This window comes from Hyalella azteca, unplaced genomic scaffold (genome assembly GCF_000764305.2).
Source record: "Hyalella azteca isolate HAZT.00-mixed unplaced genomic scaffold, Hazt_2.0.2 contig12786, whole genome shotgun sequence".
Taxonomy (NCBI): Eukaryota; Metazoa; Arthropoda; class Malacostraca; order Amphipoda; family Hyalellidae; genus Hyalella; species Hyalella azteca.
The window spans coordinates 74,408-91,385 of record NW_025942733.1 but is presented as its reverse complement, the minus strand read 5'-3'; the positions used below and the strand labels follow the sequence as shown (position 1 = coordinate 91,385).

The following is a 16,978-nucleotide window of genomic DNA, read 5'->3' as shown; positions in this document are numbered from 1 at the left end:
AAACTCGAGGTATGTCATCAGTTTTATGTATGTGATTTAGCATAATAATTAATGATTACACATCACAATTGTCTTGACGTAAGTTGAAACTAATTGTGAAGAACCATGTGAACCTGCAGTCGGAAAAATATCTAGAATTATCCCGGCATGAGGCTATATGCTGGAAGTTTGCGGGCAGTTCGGAGACGTTGCTTCGGGCAGTTGTCTAGAGTTCTTCGTCTTGTTCGGACGTAGATCCGAATAAGAAATTAAGAATAAGATAACAAGCAGGAAACAGCCGTATATTATGGTGAAACACTGGAAAAGAAAGCAGACAAATATTATATGAATATAGACATTTAAAACAGGTTGAAAAGTATGACAAGAGGCAAGCTAAAAACGAATTATAAAGTGACACCACAGAAAATCGAAAAAGCTCAGCCATTCAAGCGTCTCACTTTTGTGAAATAAATAAATATAAATATATATAATTTATATATATTTATATAAATTGGTATAGTTCGGCAGAAGCTTTTCTTCTATGCAAGTTTGATTGAAGACCAGAGCATGCTTCTTATTAATAATCTTCTTATTCTTCTTTTCAATGACTAGAACTAAATTTCTAGCTGGCGCCGGGAGATCAAACAGTAGGTTACCAGAAGACATTTTAATAGAATGCGACGTGATGATCACGGCGCCAGCTAGAAATTTAGTTGGAGTCAGTCATTGAAAAGACGAATAAGAAGATTATTAATAAGAAGCATGCTCTGGTCTTCAATCAAAAATTTATATAAATATAAATATATGCATAGAATATAGACATAAAGTACCGGATAAAGTCAAACGCCTCCCGCAGGCTGCGGTTGGTGCTGCTGGAAGTTGTGCCGGCCCTCATCATTCGCAGCCCCAGCACCTTCCAGCAACGCTGGAGGGAGCTGAAGGAGGCGTTACGCCACGTCCGCGTCACCGCCGACGATGTGAGGGACTGCGTCGTGCGCTGCCGTCCCGACCACGCGGGGACGGTGGCCGAGCTCGCCGCTCTGGTGGCAGACGATGACTGGCGGGTCGAGGAAAGTGAGCATTGTTTGATTGTGTTGAATTTGACGGGTGACATTCACTTGTATTGAGTTTGTTGAATATAGAAGGGGACGAATTTACTCGTATTGATTGTTGTTGACGACAATCACCCACATTAAGTAACCAAATAAAACGCCATGTACATTTATTTTCATCAAAGATATAATGACATTACACGGTGTTTCCATTGCAGTTAAATTCATGGTGAATTCGGGATTTAATGACCAAAACGATTTCAATGACTCGGAATTTAATGCCTAAAAGACTAATGAAATAAACCTGTGTTAAATATGATGGGCAATACGCAGAGGCAGCGGCGGTTACGTTGGTCAGTCAAAGCTCGTCAACTTCGTCGTCTTCTCCAGCAGACAAAATTATTTATTCTCGCCATATGTTGGCGGCCGCAGGTCGCCATGTTTCAGCAATTGTTGGAATGCTGCGTCACGTAAAGCCACGGCTTCTGGTGGTGACCATGGGCGAAGGCACCCTGAGAGGGGCGTCGTGGGTGAAACTGGTCGAGGAAGCTAAACTGGTGGACCTTCACCTATACCTTTACAACGATAGCGACGAATATCAGCCCCATGATGATCTGCTGCATCCGCTGCACAACAGTGGGTGAGAACCTTGCAGGTGCTGTTAGAACCCTGCCGGTGCAGATAAGGACCCTGCAGGTGCGTGTAAGAGCCCTGCAGGTGCAGGTAAGGACCATGCTGGTGCGTGTAAGAGCCCGGCAGGTGCAGGTAAGGACCATGCAGGCGCGTGTAAGGGCCCTACAGGTGTGTGTAGAATAGAATAGAAGTGTCGGCACTGAAGAAATAGGCCCATCGCCTGTTGCCGATTCTTGAATTTTTCGTGTCTTGATTCACAAGGGATCCGGCTTTTGGAACCCGATCTTTCCATAACTGACGATTGATTGAAATAGCTGCTGGACTTATTGCCTGGTCCGTAAGTTGCTAGGTATTTTATTAAGACTGAAATGTGCTCCTGCATAGCTTCGTCTAGTCAGTTTTTGAAGATGTTCATACTCGGAGCGTCAACGATGCTATCAGGGAGGCTGTTCCACATGTCGGTGGCTCGAAGCGAGAAGAAATGTTGTCGCATGGATGTGTTACAATGCAGTTTATTTAGTTTATAGCCGTGGCCCCTAGTGTTGGTTCTTGTTTCAAATTCTGGTAATCCTTCGGGGACCTTGTATAGACCGCGGGTATACTTGTATACTTGCAATGGTAACTTGTAAGATGCGATTAAACATATACGTAGTGTAATTATAACAAATGAGAGGGTACTTTGTATTCTATTGATGTACTATTTGAATGTATTTCCTTATACAGAGAGCATTATATTCGTTTTGTCCCATCATCACTCCCTGGGGGGACAGAGTGAAGCTGGTTTACTTCGTCGGCTGCGTGGGCACCCCCGCTGGGGCGGCCTCCATCGCATCCGTGGCCCACGACGCTGTCCTCGCCATCCACATGGCGGCGCCCCTGGACCTCAGCGCCCTCGCGGGGAAATACAAGAGACTCGGTAAGACTTGCTCTGCATTGCTTGGGCGTTGGAGCGAACCCTAGAACCTCAACACAACACATCACACACCAGCACACATGCGGCCATGTGCACTACACTACATCACACACCTGCACACATGCTGCCATGTGCACTACACTGCATCACACACCTGCTCACATGCGGCCATGTGCACTGCACTACATCACACACCTGCACACATGCTTCAGTTCAGTCTTCAGCATATGTTCAGACTTAAAATGCCTCGTACCCTACGGAACATCTGATATCTAGAAGCGATTTTAAATCTACCGTCCGTACCCAGTTAAAATTTTGAGCCGAGACCGGCGCCGGGTTTAGCCGGGCTGGTCGCGCTTTAGCAGGATGGAGCCGTGAAACTATAACCGGCCATCTATCCCTAAAACTGCGCTGCGCCATGGCTGATATAGAGACAAAATTCTAGCAGCTCCGCAGGGCCGGAACTCTGCGCTGTTGCAGCGCTGGTACTTGGATTGCCCGGCAGGGAGCTGAACAGAGCAGCTAAGAAGGCCGTGCATGGGGGGGTGTTCATAGAGCCTAGGCTGGTAAGGTGTTCGCGTGGCCAAGGTGGTACAGGCGTGGGCTACGACGCGGAGGGTCTGCGTTCGATTCTCGGAGCTGCCGTCGACGTTTTCAGATAGTTCATAGCGGTGAGTAGTTTGATGTGTATATTTCCTCGATAATTAAATGTGTTAGTTTCTAAATACCGTTGTTAATGTCAATACGATATGAATATCAAAAACCAATGCCAATACAACCTGTCATTGCAAGAGAGAAATCTAGGCGATCTAAGAGAGAGAGAAGGAAAATTTTTTTAAATCGTTGACAAACGGTAACGCGTAACTGCCGCATACACTGCCAGAGCCGCCCCAGAGCGGGCGTTGGGCTGGTTTGAGCAGGCGGTGCTCAGTAAGGGCTGCGTGACGGCAGGACAGAGCACACCTAGGCAGGTACTCAGAGGTGAATTAGCGCTGCTACGCGGCTGGCGATATCGTCTCTAATGCGGACATTTCTGCTCTATCGCGGCTCTGTCGCGTCCCTACGTCGGCTCTGGAGCCGGCGACGGCCTGCTCTATTCCCTGCCCTAAATTTTAACTGGGTAAGGCCAGTCTAGTCAAGAAAAGTACATGAATCGGCGACAGGTCTATCCAGGCTTATTTATTTAATGCCGAATATACTATACTATACTATACTATCCTATACTATACTATACATGCTGCCATGTGCACTACACTGCATCACACACCTGCTCACATGCGGCCGTGTGCACTGCATTACATCACACACCTGCGCACATGCTGCCATGTGCACTGCAATACATCACACACCTGCACACATGCTGCCTTGTGCACTGCACTACATCACACACCTGCACACATGCTTCAGTTCAGTCTTCAGCATATGTTCAGTCTTAAAATGCCTCGTACCCTACGGAACATCTGATATCTAGAAGCGATTTTAAATCTACCGTCCGTAAGCCAGTCTAGACAAGAAAAGTACAAGAATCGGCGACAGGTCTATCCAGGCCTATTTACTTAATGCCGAATATACTATACTATACTATACATGCTGCCATGTGCACTACACTGCATCACACACCTGCTCACATGCTGCCATGTGCACTGCACTACATCAAACACCTGCACACATGCTGCCATGTGCACTACACTACATCACACACCTGCATACATGCTGCCATGTGCACTACACTGCATCACACACCAGCACCACATCATCATCCTTTTTTGTGTCCTATTCTTCTATTCTTCATGAGTTATCTAAGATTTCTTCACCGTTATCATTTTCACTACGAACATTTTCATTGTTCGTAGCGACAGAAAAAATTATGGAACTGGGGCTGTAGTAAGCCCATATCCAGGACAGGAATAGGACCAGCGAGAGAAGGCACTGCGTGAATTGTAAAGGACCTCAACACTGAGGAGGCTGTGCTTTCTGACGCCCCAGTTAGAAATCCCCACGGTTAAGGAGCTAGCCGTGGGAGATCATGTTTGCCCCAACGGTCGCACCAGCGCAGCCCCGAGGTCAAAACCAGGCCGGCATGTCCAAGCGATCGGAATAATCGCGCATGAGTACGAGAAAACGTCCGAGGCCACTATCGTGCCCGGCCAAATCTTCCGGCTATGTGGCTACGCACCCTCGCAATACAAGGGAAGAGAATAAAATCGAAGTTCTTCAGGAACTACCTGGAGGAAGGGGGTTGGAGAACATTGAGTTTGGGCCAGAAGATATGGAAATAAGTATCAAAGAATTACAAAATCGTTCCTGTTTGTCACAGTTATTGGAACACCATCAACGCCTTATGGTGGTGGTGAGCCTGGAACACGAGATAAAAATTCTCGGAAATTTTCACCGAGATTCCAGGACGGAGCTGGTGTGGATCTAGTATATCTGGACTTTGCCAAAGCTTTTGACAAAGTTGACCATGGGGTGCTCTTTAGAAAGCTGAGGCTGTTGGGGGTAGGAGGGAGCCTGTTGAGGTGGATCCATAACTTCCTTACAGACAGAGTACAAGCTGTCGCAATTGGAAACTCGAAATCGAGAGAAGCGACTATGAAAAGCGGAGTTCCGCAGGGCTCAGTGCTTGGACCGATCCTATTTCTCATCCACATTGCCGATATTGACTCAGAACTCACCCACGCATCTACATCATCATTTGCGGACGATACAAGAGTGCTGCTGAAGACCATAGATGGCCTAGACTGCGAGAGATTACAGGATGATCTATCGTCAATCTACGATTGGGCCCTAGTGAAAAATATGCAGTTCAACGGCACCAAGTTCGAAGTAATGAGATACAGAGTCCGCACAGAGATCGGGATGCCACATCACTAATTGGCAACAGATGGCACAGAAATTGAGGAGAAGCAACTAGTTCGTAATCTCGGAGTGTTGATGAGTACTCAAGACACGTTCGATGCCCATATCGAGGAAATAGTCGCGCGCAGGCAGCAACGGCTGGGGTGGATATGGCGGACATTTCGAACGAGAGAAGCAGCGCCAGTGAATACACTCTTCAGAGCCCTCGATCGTGCTCCCCAATCTTGAGTACTGCTGCCAACTTTGGTCGCCACTCAAGGCGGGTGCGGTGCGGAAACTAGAGGCAATGCAGCGGACCTTGACGTTCAGGATCAGCGGCATGGCGGCATGAGGGAGCTGAACTTGAACTACTGGGGAAGGCTGAAACACCTGGAACTGTACTCACTGGAGAGAAGAAGAAAAAGGTATATCATACTGTACACTTGTAAGATGATAAACGGACTGGCTCCCAACTTTGGGAGTGAGACCTCCAAAATAATGACATATTACAACGAAAGAAAGGGGAGACTGTGCAGGATTCCCCCATTTAATAACCGAGCCGCGGCCAGAGTACAGACTCTTCGTGAGGGATCACTGTCCGTGGTAGGACCGAGGCTCATTAATGCCTTGCCAAAAGCGCTGAGAGGAGGGGAGTACACCCTTGCAACATTCAAGAGACGACTGGACAAGTGATTGAGAAAGATCCTGGATTTTATTGATCTCTGCAGTCTTCGTGGCATGAGTGATTACCCTACAGAGGGTCTTTTTTTCCTCGTAGAATCAGGCCTTGCTGTCCATTTGGTGGGGATCTCGAAATGGCCGAAACGATAGTGCATATTAGCTTTCCCGGTCTTACCTCTATATAGGGTACAAAACGAGCTTGAAAGAATGATGGTGGGCTGGGCTGAAAGTGGTATAGCAACAAACTGTAAGCGGGCAAAATATAGGGGGGCCTGTCATTGAGAGGATGCCTTTCTCGGTGAGAAGGTGGCCATTACAGGCAATCTTAAGGCAGCCTCTGGCGAGCACTGAGGCGGAGTTCTGCATGGCCTGTAGGCTCGTGACGGCGAAGCGGGAGACAAGGGGTCTACCAGATTGGGGATGGGTACCAAATTGGGGACGGGTACCAATTTTGGGAGGGGTACCATACTGGGGATGGGTAGTACCAGAATGGGGATAGGTACCAAATTGAGTATAGGTACCAGATTGGGGATGGGTCCAGATTAGGGATAGGTACGTAGGTACCAAATTGGGGATAGGTACCAGAGTAGGGATGGGTACAAGATTGGGGATGGGTACCGGATTAGGGATAGGTACCAAATTGGGGATAGGTACCAGAGTAGGGATGGGTAAAAGATTGGGGATGGGTACAAAATTGGGGATTGGTGTGGAGGAATAGTCGGGTGATGTGATTCATGACATTGATGATCATCTCTGTTATCTCATTCATTGTATTTTCCAAACAGGAGTTACCACGCGCCTCATTTTGCCCCCTGCCCCCGCCTGCATAGTGTGGCCGCCGCCCCCCTCTCCCTTGCCATACCTAAACGTGGAGGGGGAGGGAGAGGTTGCCTGGGGGGCCGTGGCCCTAACCATCATCTCTATCGCCCCCTCTAACAAGAGGTGCTTAACCCCCAAATCCCGTTTGGAGGAGGGAAGTTGTGTGTTTTTTAGACCTTCAGCAACGTTTCTATTGTGATGTGTTCAAGTCCTAGGCTCGATGTTTAGTTTATTTAATGTTTTCGTCTAATTTTAATGGTGATACCGTAATGGCGGTGATACCGTACTAAGATGGCGGTGATATTGTACTAAGATGGCGGTGACACGTACTAAGATGGCGGTGATATTGTACTAAGATGGCGTTCAAGTACTGTCCCACGTGTGGGGATGAGGAACACAGCATTCATTGTTGGGGTTCATTCCCCACGGGGAATGTCAACTAGGGCCTATACTCTCAAAAAAAGTTAAGAGATCGTAAGTTCATCAGCCAATCATTGACGGTCTTTCAAGCAAAATCCCCCAATCATAGACAAGAAAATAGAGCGTAAGTACTTACGTTCACTTAGCGAGTTTTGAAAGTATGGCCACCTGAAGTTTGTGCCCCAAGGTTCGGGGGGCTGGAGCTGCTGGGCTGCAGGATGCCTGCTGCAGAGCTGCGGCTGCTGCTGCTGGAGCTGCAGACGGCGGGCGTCAGGACGGAGGGCGAGGGTGACACGCGCGCCCACACTGACGGGTGAGTTGATTGATGGTGGGTGAGTTGATGGAAGGGTGAGTTGATGGCGGGTGAGTTGTTGGCGCAGGACGGAGGGCGAGGGTGACACGCGCGCCCACACTGACGGGTGAGTTGATTGATGGTGGGTGAGTTGATGGAAGGGTGAGTTGATGGCGGGTGAGTTGATGGCGGGTGATGGCGGATGATGGCGGGTGAGTTGATGGCGGGTGAGTTGATGGCGGGTGAGTTGTTGTACAGTCTGATATAATCTGTACAATAGTGTACACGATGACGATGATATTGTACAGTCTGATATAATCTGTACAATAGTGTACACGATGACGATAATATTGTACAGTCAGGAGTTCGAGGACAGGTTAGTTGCCGGCGTTCAAGCAGTGCCTCACATGTGGGGTTGAGGAACACTGCATCCATTTTTGAGGTTAACTCCCTATGAGGAATGTCAACCTGAAGTTTGTGCTCCCAGGTTCGGGGGGCTGGAGCTGCAGGGCTGCAAGCTGCCGGCAGCAGAGCTGCGGCTGCTGCTGCAAGAGCTGCAGATGGCGGGCGTCAGGACGGAAGACGACGATGGCGACACGAGCGCCGAAATTGATGGGTAAGTTGATGGCGGGTGAGTTGATGGCGGGTGAGTTGATGGCGGGTGCGTTGATGGCGGGTGAGTTGATGGCGGGTGCGTTGATGGCTGGTGAGTTGATGGCGGGTGAGTTGATGGCTGGTGAGTTTATGGCGGGTGCATTGATGGATGATGAGTTGATGGCGGGTGCATTGATGGCGGGTGAGTTGATGGCGGGTGCACAGTGGTCCCCACCACCCCCCAAGGATGGCCCCAGGCATGATAGTAATGCTGCCCACAGGAATGGTGTGGTCCTCCACCTCTCCGGCAAGACGGGCCCGGGGGGACCAGAGGTGCCCAGTGACGCCCAACTGGCGGGATACAATGAAATGTACTTCACTAGCAGATAATTATTGTGAGCTGGTACAACATTAGCAGTGAATATTGTTGACCTCATTAATATATTTTATACATGAAAATAGACTTTTTGTGTGTTTATCAACGAAAAAACGGGAATGAATGAATTTTTTAATATTGAGCGCATTGATGTACATAGAAACGCAGTGGAAGCAGGCACTGTAGTGCATTGGTGGCACTGTAGCGTAGTGGTAGTGGCACTGGTGTGCAGTGATAGCAGCACTGTAGCGTAGTGGTAGCAGCACTGTAGTGCTGTGGTAGGGGCACTGTAATGCAGTGGTAGTGGCACTGGTGTGCAGTGATAGCAGCACTGTAGCGTAGTGGTAGCAGCACTGTAGTGCTGTGGTAGNTGATGGCGGGTGATGGCGGGTGATGGCGGGTGATTGCGGGTGACCGTAACACTGCCGGGCCCCACAGGACGGGTATTGTCCTCCACATCTCCGGCAAGACCGGCCCGGGGGGCCCAGTGGTGCCCAGTGAGACCGAACTGCAGGAGCACATAGAATTGTATTTTGAATATTGCAAGAACAATATTGATTACTGATTAATTGTTTTTTTTGTAATTGGTTGTCATTTATATTATATTAATTAACTAATTAGTTAATTAATATAGTATTATTAATTATTATAATTAATCAATCAATTATATTATTCAATTTTATTATTATTATGAATTGTATTTTACTGAGGGCAAGAACAATTATTATTGTTGATCGCGTCCGTGTGTAACAATTAAAATTAGACTTTATTATGTGCTTATCTTCAGAAATAGGAATAAGTAATTTTTTGAATTATTGATCGCACTGAAATAATTCTATATGATGTAAATAATATATAACTAGTTAGAGGCACTGTAGCGCAGTGGTAGCGGCACTGTAGCGCAGTGGTAGTGGCACTGTAGTGCAGTGGTAGTGGCACTGTAGCGCAGTGATAGCGGCACTGTAGTGCAGTGGTAGCGGCACTGAGATGAGAGGAGTTAGTCGTGGGTTCGAACCTCGGGAAGCCCAGTTTATTTCTCGGTGTCGGTGATGGGCGGAGCTTGGGAGCCGACAACGGTGGTGCTTGCAGCATGGCATTGGCCTGGTGTCCATGAAACTATTGCGCGTTGTCAAGTAATATTCATTGTAATTAGTATTATAATGATTTGCTATTAATACTTATATGCAGGTGACTAAAATTTATATAGGTGATTTTATATTATTCATTGTTATATATTATGAAATTATTATATTTATATAGGTGACTATAATCAAGTGATTTTTAGTCACCGCAATATTATGTACAATGTGCATGCTTGATTAGTTATGACAGTATAAATATGATCAAAATTTGTTTAGTAAACATCATAAAATGATGTTTCTGATGATAACTGATGTTTCTTAACATAACTTTTAACCAAATATGCCAATATTCAGCTTATATAGAAATACGTCAAGAATTTTTCACCATAAATATTATTTTTAAAGTGTAGAGAATTGTTTCGCGGTTGACCTCTTGTCACGAATACTTCAATGTTACCATTGATGTAACGAATAGCACACATACATCAATTACATACACTATCACACACACATACATCAATACATACACTTTATTCTTCGCTACCTGAGGGGCAATGGCATCACATGTCTATTTTATCACTGTTAGAAAATCGACCGTAAAAAAACGTTCCCACCGGCGTTACAGTGACCGGTCATTTACCGTTAAATTAAACTACGGGAACGTTTTCCCGCACGAAAACGGTACGCCCGTTTTGTACTTTACGGCTTCCTACAGTTTCTTTCATACAGACTATTGTAATCCGACATAGCCACACATAAGAAGACATAGCGGGACATAAGAAGACATAGCGAGACATAAGAAGACATAGCGAGACATAAGGAGACAGCGAAACATAAGGAGACATAGCGAGACATAAGGAGACAGCGAAACATAAGGAGACATAGCGAGACATAAGAAGACATAGCGAGGCATGAGGAGACATAGCAAGACATAGCGAGACATATTGAGATATAGCGAGACATAAGGAGATATAGCGAGACATAAGGAGACATAGCGAGACATAAGGAGACATAACGAGACATAAGGAGACATAGCGAGACATAAGAAGACATAGCGAGACATAAGGAGACATAGCGAGACATAAGAAGACATAGCGAGACATAAGAAGACATAGCGAGACATAAGAAGACATAGCGAGACATAAGGAGACAAAGCGAGACATAAGGAGACATATCGAGACATAAGGAGACATAGCGAGACATAAGGAGACATAGCGAGACATAAGACATATCGAGACATAAGGAGATATAGCGAGACATAATGAGACATAGCGAGACATAAGTAGACATAGCGAGACATAAGAAGACATAGCGAGACATAAGGAGACATAGCAAGACATAAGGAGACATATAGGGGAACTATACAGCCCCCTAAAACATTATAAATAGCCTCAAAATAATTATAAATAAGATGATAAATATAAATATAAGCTATTCTCGTTGTTGAAATCTAGTGGCGCCAGTGCTGAGGTTCAACCTAATAGCTACTACGTACTTTAAATTTCCTAAATACAACCAAATTTTAATTGAAAAAACCTAATTTACCTAAAAACAACAGTTCTTATATTTGCTCACCTAAATTACATAAAATAGAACAATATTTAATTTTAATCACCTAAATTACCTAAAAACCAACAGTTTTTAATTTTGCTCACCTAAATTACCTAAAATACAACAATGTTTAATTTTAATCACCTAAATTACCCAAAATACATCAATATTTAAATTTAATCACCTAAATTACCTAAAAACAACAGTTTTTCATTTTAATCACCTAAATTACCTAATAACCAAGCCATGTTACAGCTTTTGTTGCGTTCATGAGTGTCTCAACATATATGCTTCTGATCCAAATTATCGATTTTAATAATTAAGATGATAATGCTGGTAAATTAGTGAGTGAAACGATTGCTTCTTATTCGCTTGTTTTATAAAGGGATATTATTTTATATATATAATATGTTATTATATAAAACATTTTTAGTCAATTCGTTCGTCGAACGAGTTGACAGATGTCTCTACATATGGTCCTTGCAAAAGAAAAATTTTTGATCCGCTAAGTCATGGGATTTTTTTTGCATGTTTATGCATTTCTGAGAAGATAATGGCGATCAATCCAGGTGATATTATCATGGTTATTTTAAATTATAATTAAAATATTATATTATATAATCATGTACGGTATACTAGTAATAATTTGCAACACGGTGACTTGACATTTTGAAACCCTATTAAATTTATATAGGGTCCGGTTATGTACTCTGTAGTTATTTTGTATTTAAAAACCGGATGTAAAAACTAACCGGACATTTTTTAAATTTTTTTACACTATCATCGAAGTTATTGGCAACAAAATAACCCGATCATAATATAATAATAAATCCGGATAAGTAATTGTGAAAAAAGTAAAACAAAAAGTTTGTTTCTTACAAGATTTAAAAAAGTAAAAGTAACTTGACCAGGCTGGACCTATAACCTCTGTAGAAAGGTGTCCAGCAACATAAAGAAGGGTTTTATACACACCCAACCCTAATTCTAACCCTCTAACCCATTAACCTAACTCTAAAGGATTGTGTTTTAGTATAATGTCCGGTAATGTGGTCATTTGTTTTTAAGTCTCATTTTTAAATACAATCTAATTACAGAATACAGAACCGGGCGCGATTTTGTCCGGATTTCAAACCCATGTCCGGGAATGTTACCAATCCTATTGACTGATCCTTGAAGATATATTTATATACTGTATATATATATATATTTTTTCTATGTATTATATCTTAATAATATGTATAATAGGCAATATTAAATATGATATTGTCATTTTGTCAACATGTTTCCAATTCTTGCGTTATATCTTACATTTTCTTACGCCATATCTTACATATTCTTATATTATATCTTAAGTTTTATTATGTTATATGTCCCAATTTCTTAAATTATATCTTACATATTCTTATATTATATCTCAAGTTTTATTACGTTTTATCTTACAAATTCTTATATTATATACTGTATTTTTGAATATGTTTTTAATATTAAACCAGCTTGTAACAATGCTTCCGAAAGGCTGTGTTTTAATATTGTATATCAGTGATGAACTGATAGCCTTGTATTGTATATCAATGATGAACTGATAGCCTTGTATTGTATATCATCACATCACACCGCACCACATTCTCCCACATCACACGGCACCACATTCTCCCACATCACACGGCATCACATTCTCTCACATCACACGGCACCACATTCTCTCACATCACACAGCATCACATTCTCTCACATCACACGGCACCACATTCTCTCACATCACACGGCACCACATTCTCTCACATCACACCGTATTACACCCGTAAAAATAACGGGATCAAATTTTTCAATTATGATTCAATATTTTATCAATTATCAACGAATATTTTTTATCAATTATCAACCAATATTTTTATCAATTATTAACCAATATTTCATAATATTGCTTAAAAATTGAGAAAACATTGTCAATAATTGGGTTGATAATTATTAGTTGATAATAATTGATTGATAATCAATAATTAACCAATCTTTTATCAATTATCAACCCACTTATAAACCATTTTTTTATCAATTATCAAGCAATATTTTACTAATCAGCTACCAGTATTTTATCAATTATAAATCACAATTATAAATCAAAATCAACTACCTCTCGCCCCATGGAGACACGTATGTCACTTCCCGCCAGGAACTTCCATGACTTTAATTATTATCTTTAATACAAAAGTAAAGGCGACCTTGCGGGCGCCTTTACTTTTGATTCCTGGATGTCTGTCGCCGCCCCGTACCTCCGCTCGTTTTTTGTGCGGTCTTCTGACCTCCTTGTAAAGTTCACACCATTTCCTTCTATTTATCTTCTCTGCTTCGTTGATTTCGTTACGCCTTGCAACATCTACAACAAAAAATGGCTTTAAAATAAAAAATCTAAGTTCATCTAATAGATAATTAATTTAAAATTGTGTTAATAGTTAATAAAATACCTCCGACAAAGCGATGAATCGGGTAAATTTTTTGTGCAGTCTTTTGACCTCCTTGTAAAGTTCACACCGTTTCCTTTTATTTATCTTCTCTGCTTCGTTTATTTCGTAACGTCTTGCGACATCTACAACAAAAAAGATTTTTAAATAAAAAACTAATATATTTTTGATAGAGAATTCATTTTAAATTGTTTAATTAGTTAATAAAATACCTCCGACAAAGCGATGAATCGGGTAAATTTTTTGTGCGGTCTTCTGACCTCCTTGTAAAGTTCACACCATTTCCTTTTATTTATTTTCTCTGCTTCGTTGATTTCGTTACGCCTTGAGGCATCTACAATAAAAAAGTCTTTTAAAATGAAAAACATATATAATTCTGATAGATAATCCATTTTAAATTGTTTAATTGGTTATTAAATACCTCGACAAAGCGATAAATCGGGTAAAATGTTACCCACCGTTACCCGGGCAACCCACACGTACGCGCAGGCGCCTTCACTCTCTGACTCAGCTGACTCCAGTGTCGCTGCGGCGCTGGTTGAGTGAGGTTGTGTTGCTGCGCGTCTCCGCCATCATCATGATTCGTTTACACAGTCTTCTCTTCGTGTTACTATCAATTTCACTGCAATGCTCAGGTAACCAAGAGATTAATCCATCAAATAATGAACGCAGGATTTAATATTACCGTTACCTGGGGATTACCGGTCTATTTTTTTCTAAAATTTCACAATTTCTCCGCTGCACTTTCGACTGCTGCAACTCATGTTTTTTTCCGCCATCTTGCCTCCGCTGGAACTGGAACGCGGAGACTACGTGCAACTGAACGCGCCTTAATCCTTCTCAATGCCAATGTGAAGGCGGAAAAAGTGTGTCAGAGAGGCGTATTAAGTGTGTCAGAGAGGCGTATTAAGTGTGTCAGAGAGACGTATTAAGTGTGTCAGAGAAGCGTACACGACTGCCGTGTACGTGTGCCCCACGACTGCCGTGTACGTGTGCCCCACGACTGCCGTGTACGTGTGCTCCACGACAGCCGTGTACGTGTGCCCCACGACTGCCGTGTACGTGTGCCCCACGACTGCCGTGTACGTGTGCCCCACGACTGCCGTGTACGTGTGCCCCACGACTGCCGTGTACGTGTGCCCCACGACTGCCGTGTACGTGTGCCCCACGACTGCCGTGTACGTGTGCCCCACGACTGCCGTGTACGTGTGCCCCACGACTGCCGTGTACGTGTGCCCCACGACTGCCGTGTACGTGTGCCCCACGACTGCCGTGTACGTGTGCCCCACGACTGCCGTGTACGTGTGCCCCACGACTGCCGTGTACGTGTGCCCCACGACTGCCGTGTACGTGTGCCCCACGACTGCCGTGTACGTGTGCCCCACGACTGCCGTGTACGTGTGCCCCACGACTGCCGTGTACGTGTGCCCCACGACTGCCGTGTACGTGTGCCCCACGACTGCCGTGTACGTGTGCCCCACGACTGCCGTGTACGTGTGCCCCACGACTGCCGTGTACGTGTGCCCCACGACTGCCGTGTACGTGTGCCCCACGACTGCCGTGTACGTGTGCCCCACGACTGCCGTGTACGTGTGCCCCACGACTGCCGTGTACGTGTGCCCCACGACTGCCGTGTACGTGTGCCCCACGACTGCCGTGTACGTGTGCCCCACGACTGCCGTGTACGTGTGCCCCACGACTGCCGTGTACGTGTGCCCCACGACTGCCGTGTACGTGTGCCCCACGACTGCCGTGTACGTGTGCCCCACGACTGCCGTGTACGTGTGCCCCACGACTGCCGTGTACGTGTGCCCCACGACTGCCGTGTACGTGTGCCCCACGACTGCCGTGTACGTGTGCCCCACGACTGCCGTGTACGTGTGCCCCACGACTGCCGTGTACGTGTGCCCCACGACTGCCGTGTACGTGTGCCCCACGACTGCCGTGTACGTGTGCCCCACGACTGCCGTGTACGTGTGCCCCACGACTGCCGTGTACGTGTGCCCCACGACTGCCGTGTACGTGTGCCCCACGACTGCCGTGTACGTGTGCCCCACGACTGCCGTGTACGTGTGCCCCACGACTGCCGTGTACGTGTGCCCCACGACTGCCGTGTACGTGTGCCCCACGACTGCNGAACAAGTTCTACGAAATTTACGAACAAGTTCTACGAAATTTACGAATAAGTTCTACGAAATTTACGAACAAGTTCTACGAAATTTACGAACAAGTTCTACGAAATTTACGAATAAGTTCTGCGAAATTTACGAATAAGTTCTACGAAATTTACGAATAAGTTCTACGAAATTCGTAATAAATAAACTGCATTGCGTGACGACTTGAATTTAAGTCAATTGCTGGTCCCGGCATGACGTCATCTAACCGCCATGTTGCTCTCTAATAAAAAATTAATATAAATAAATAACCCAACTAATTATTCATGAAAAAACCCTATGATGTACACTATATTCTTTAATTAATTTTAATTTTATATATATATTTACGAATTATTCATGAAAAACCTCTATTGATGTACACTATATTCTTTAATTAATTTTAATTTTATATTTACGAATTATTCATGAAAAAACTCTATGATAGGTATTCATTATATTCCTATAAAGCTTAACTTATATTATACTATTTATTTAGCCGGCGGTAAATAATATATCCGGCGATAAAGGCTGCAATCAATTCTGCTTTAAATAAACCGGTCTTTTTCTGGATGCATTAACCGCCGACAATGCTATTCCTACGAGGATGGCAAGTAACGGCAGTGGCCGTCTGCTGGCGGTAAATAATATATCCGGCGGTAGAGGGTACAATCAAGCCTACTTGAAAAAACCGGTCTTTTTCCGGATGCATTAACCGCCGACAATGCTATTCCTACCAGGATGGCAAGTAACGGCAGCGGCCGTCCTATGGCGGAGGATGAATAAATCACTGGTCCACTCGCTTCATTAGTCCGCGCTGGTATCCTTGATACGCACTCGGGTATTTGTGTTTAATACACACAAACACAGCATGACTCACGGTATTAATTATTTATTAATTAATAATTTTAATTAAGGTTATCAAACTATCACAGCCCGCTTTTGTTTTTTAAATATATTTATTGATTAAAATACATTATTTTGATTAATTATTATATTATCATTAATTTGAAACATTAATACAGACGAATACAGCCTTATTGTGTTTGCTGTATATTATGTTATTTATTGTTGTGGTATTTATGTGATATTTATTGGCCTTGACGACACCCCACCCCCCTCTCTTATACACATCT

At 44.2% G+C, this 16,978-nt stretch overlaps 1 protein-coding gene across 1 annotated transcript in view; it reads left to right on the top strand.

The window, feature by feature from the left end:
- Window positions 1-14,204: 14,204 nt before the first annotated feature.
- LOC108666228 (probable chitinase 2) overlaps window positions 14,205-16,978 on the top strand; it is a gene marked incomplete at its 3' end in the record, with an annotated part of 16,217 nt that continues 13,443 nt past the window's right edge. The window contains 1 exon segment of the mRNA XM_047883384.1: window positions 14,205-14,324. Within this exon segment, the coding sequence (XP_047739340.1) occupies window positions 14,267-14,324 (58 nt within the window).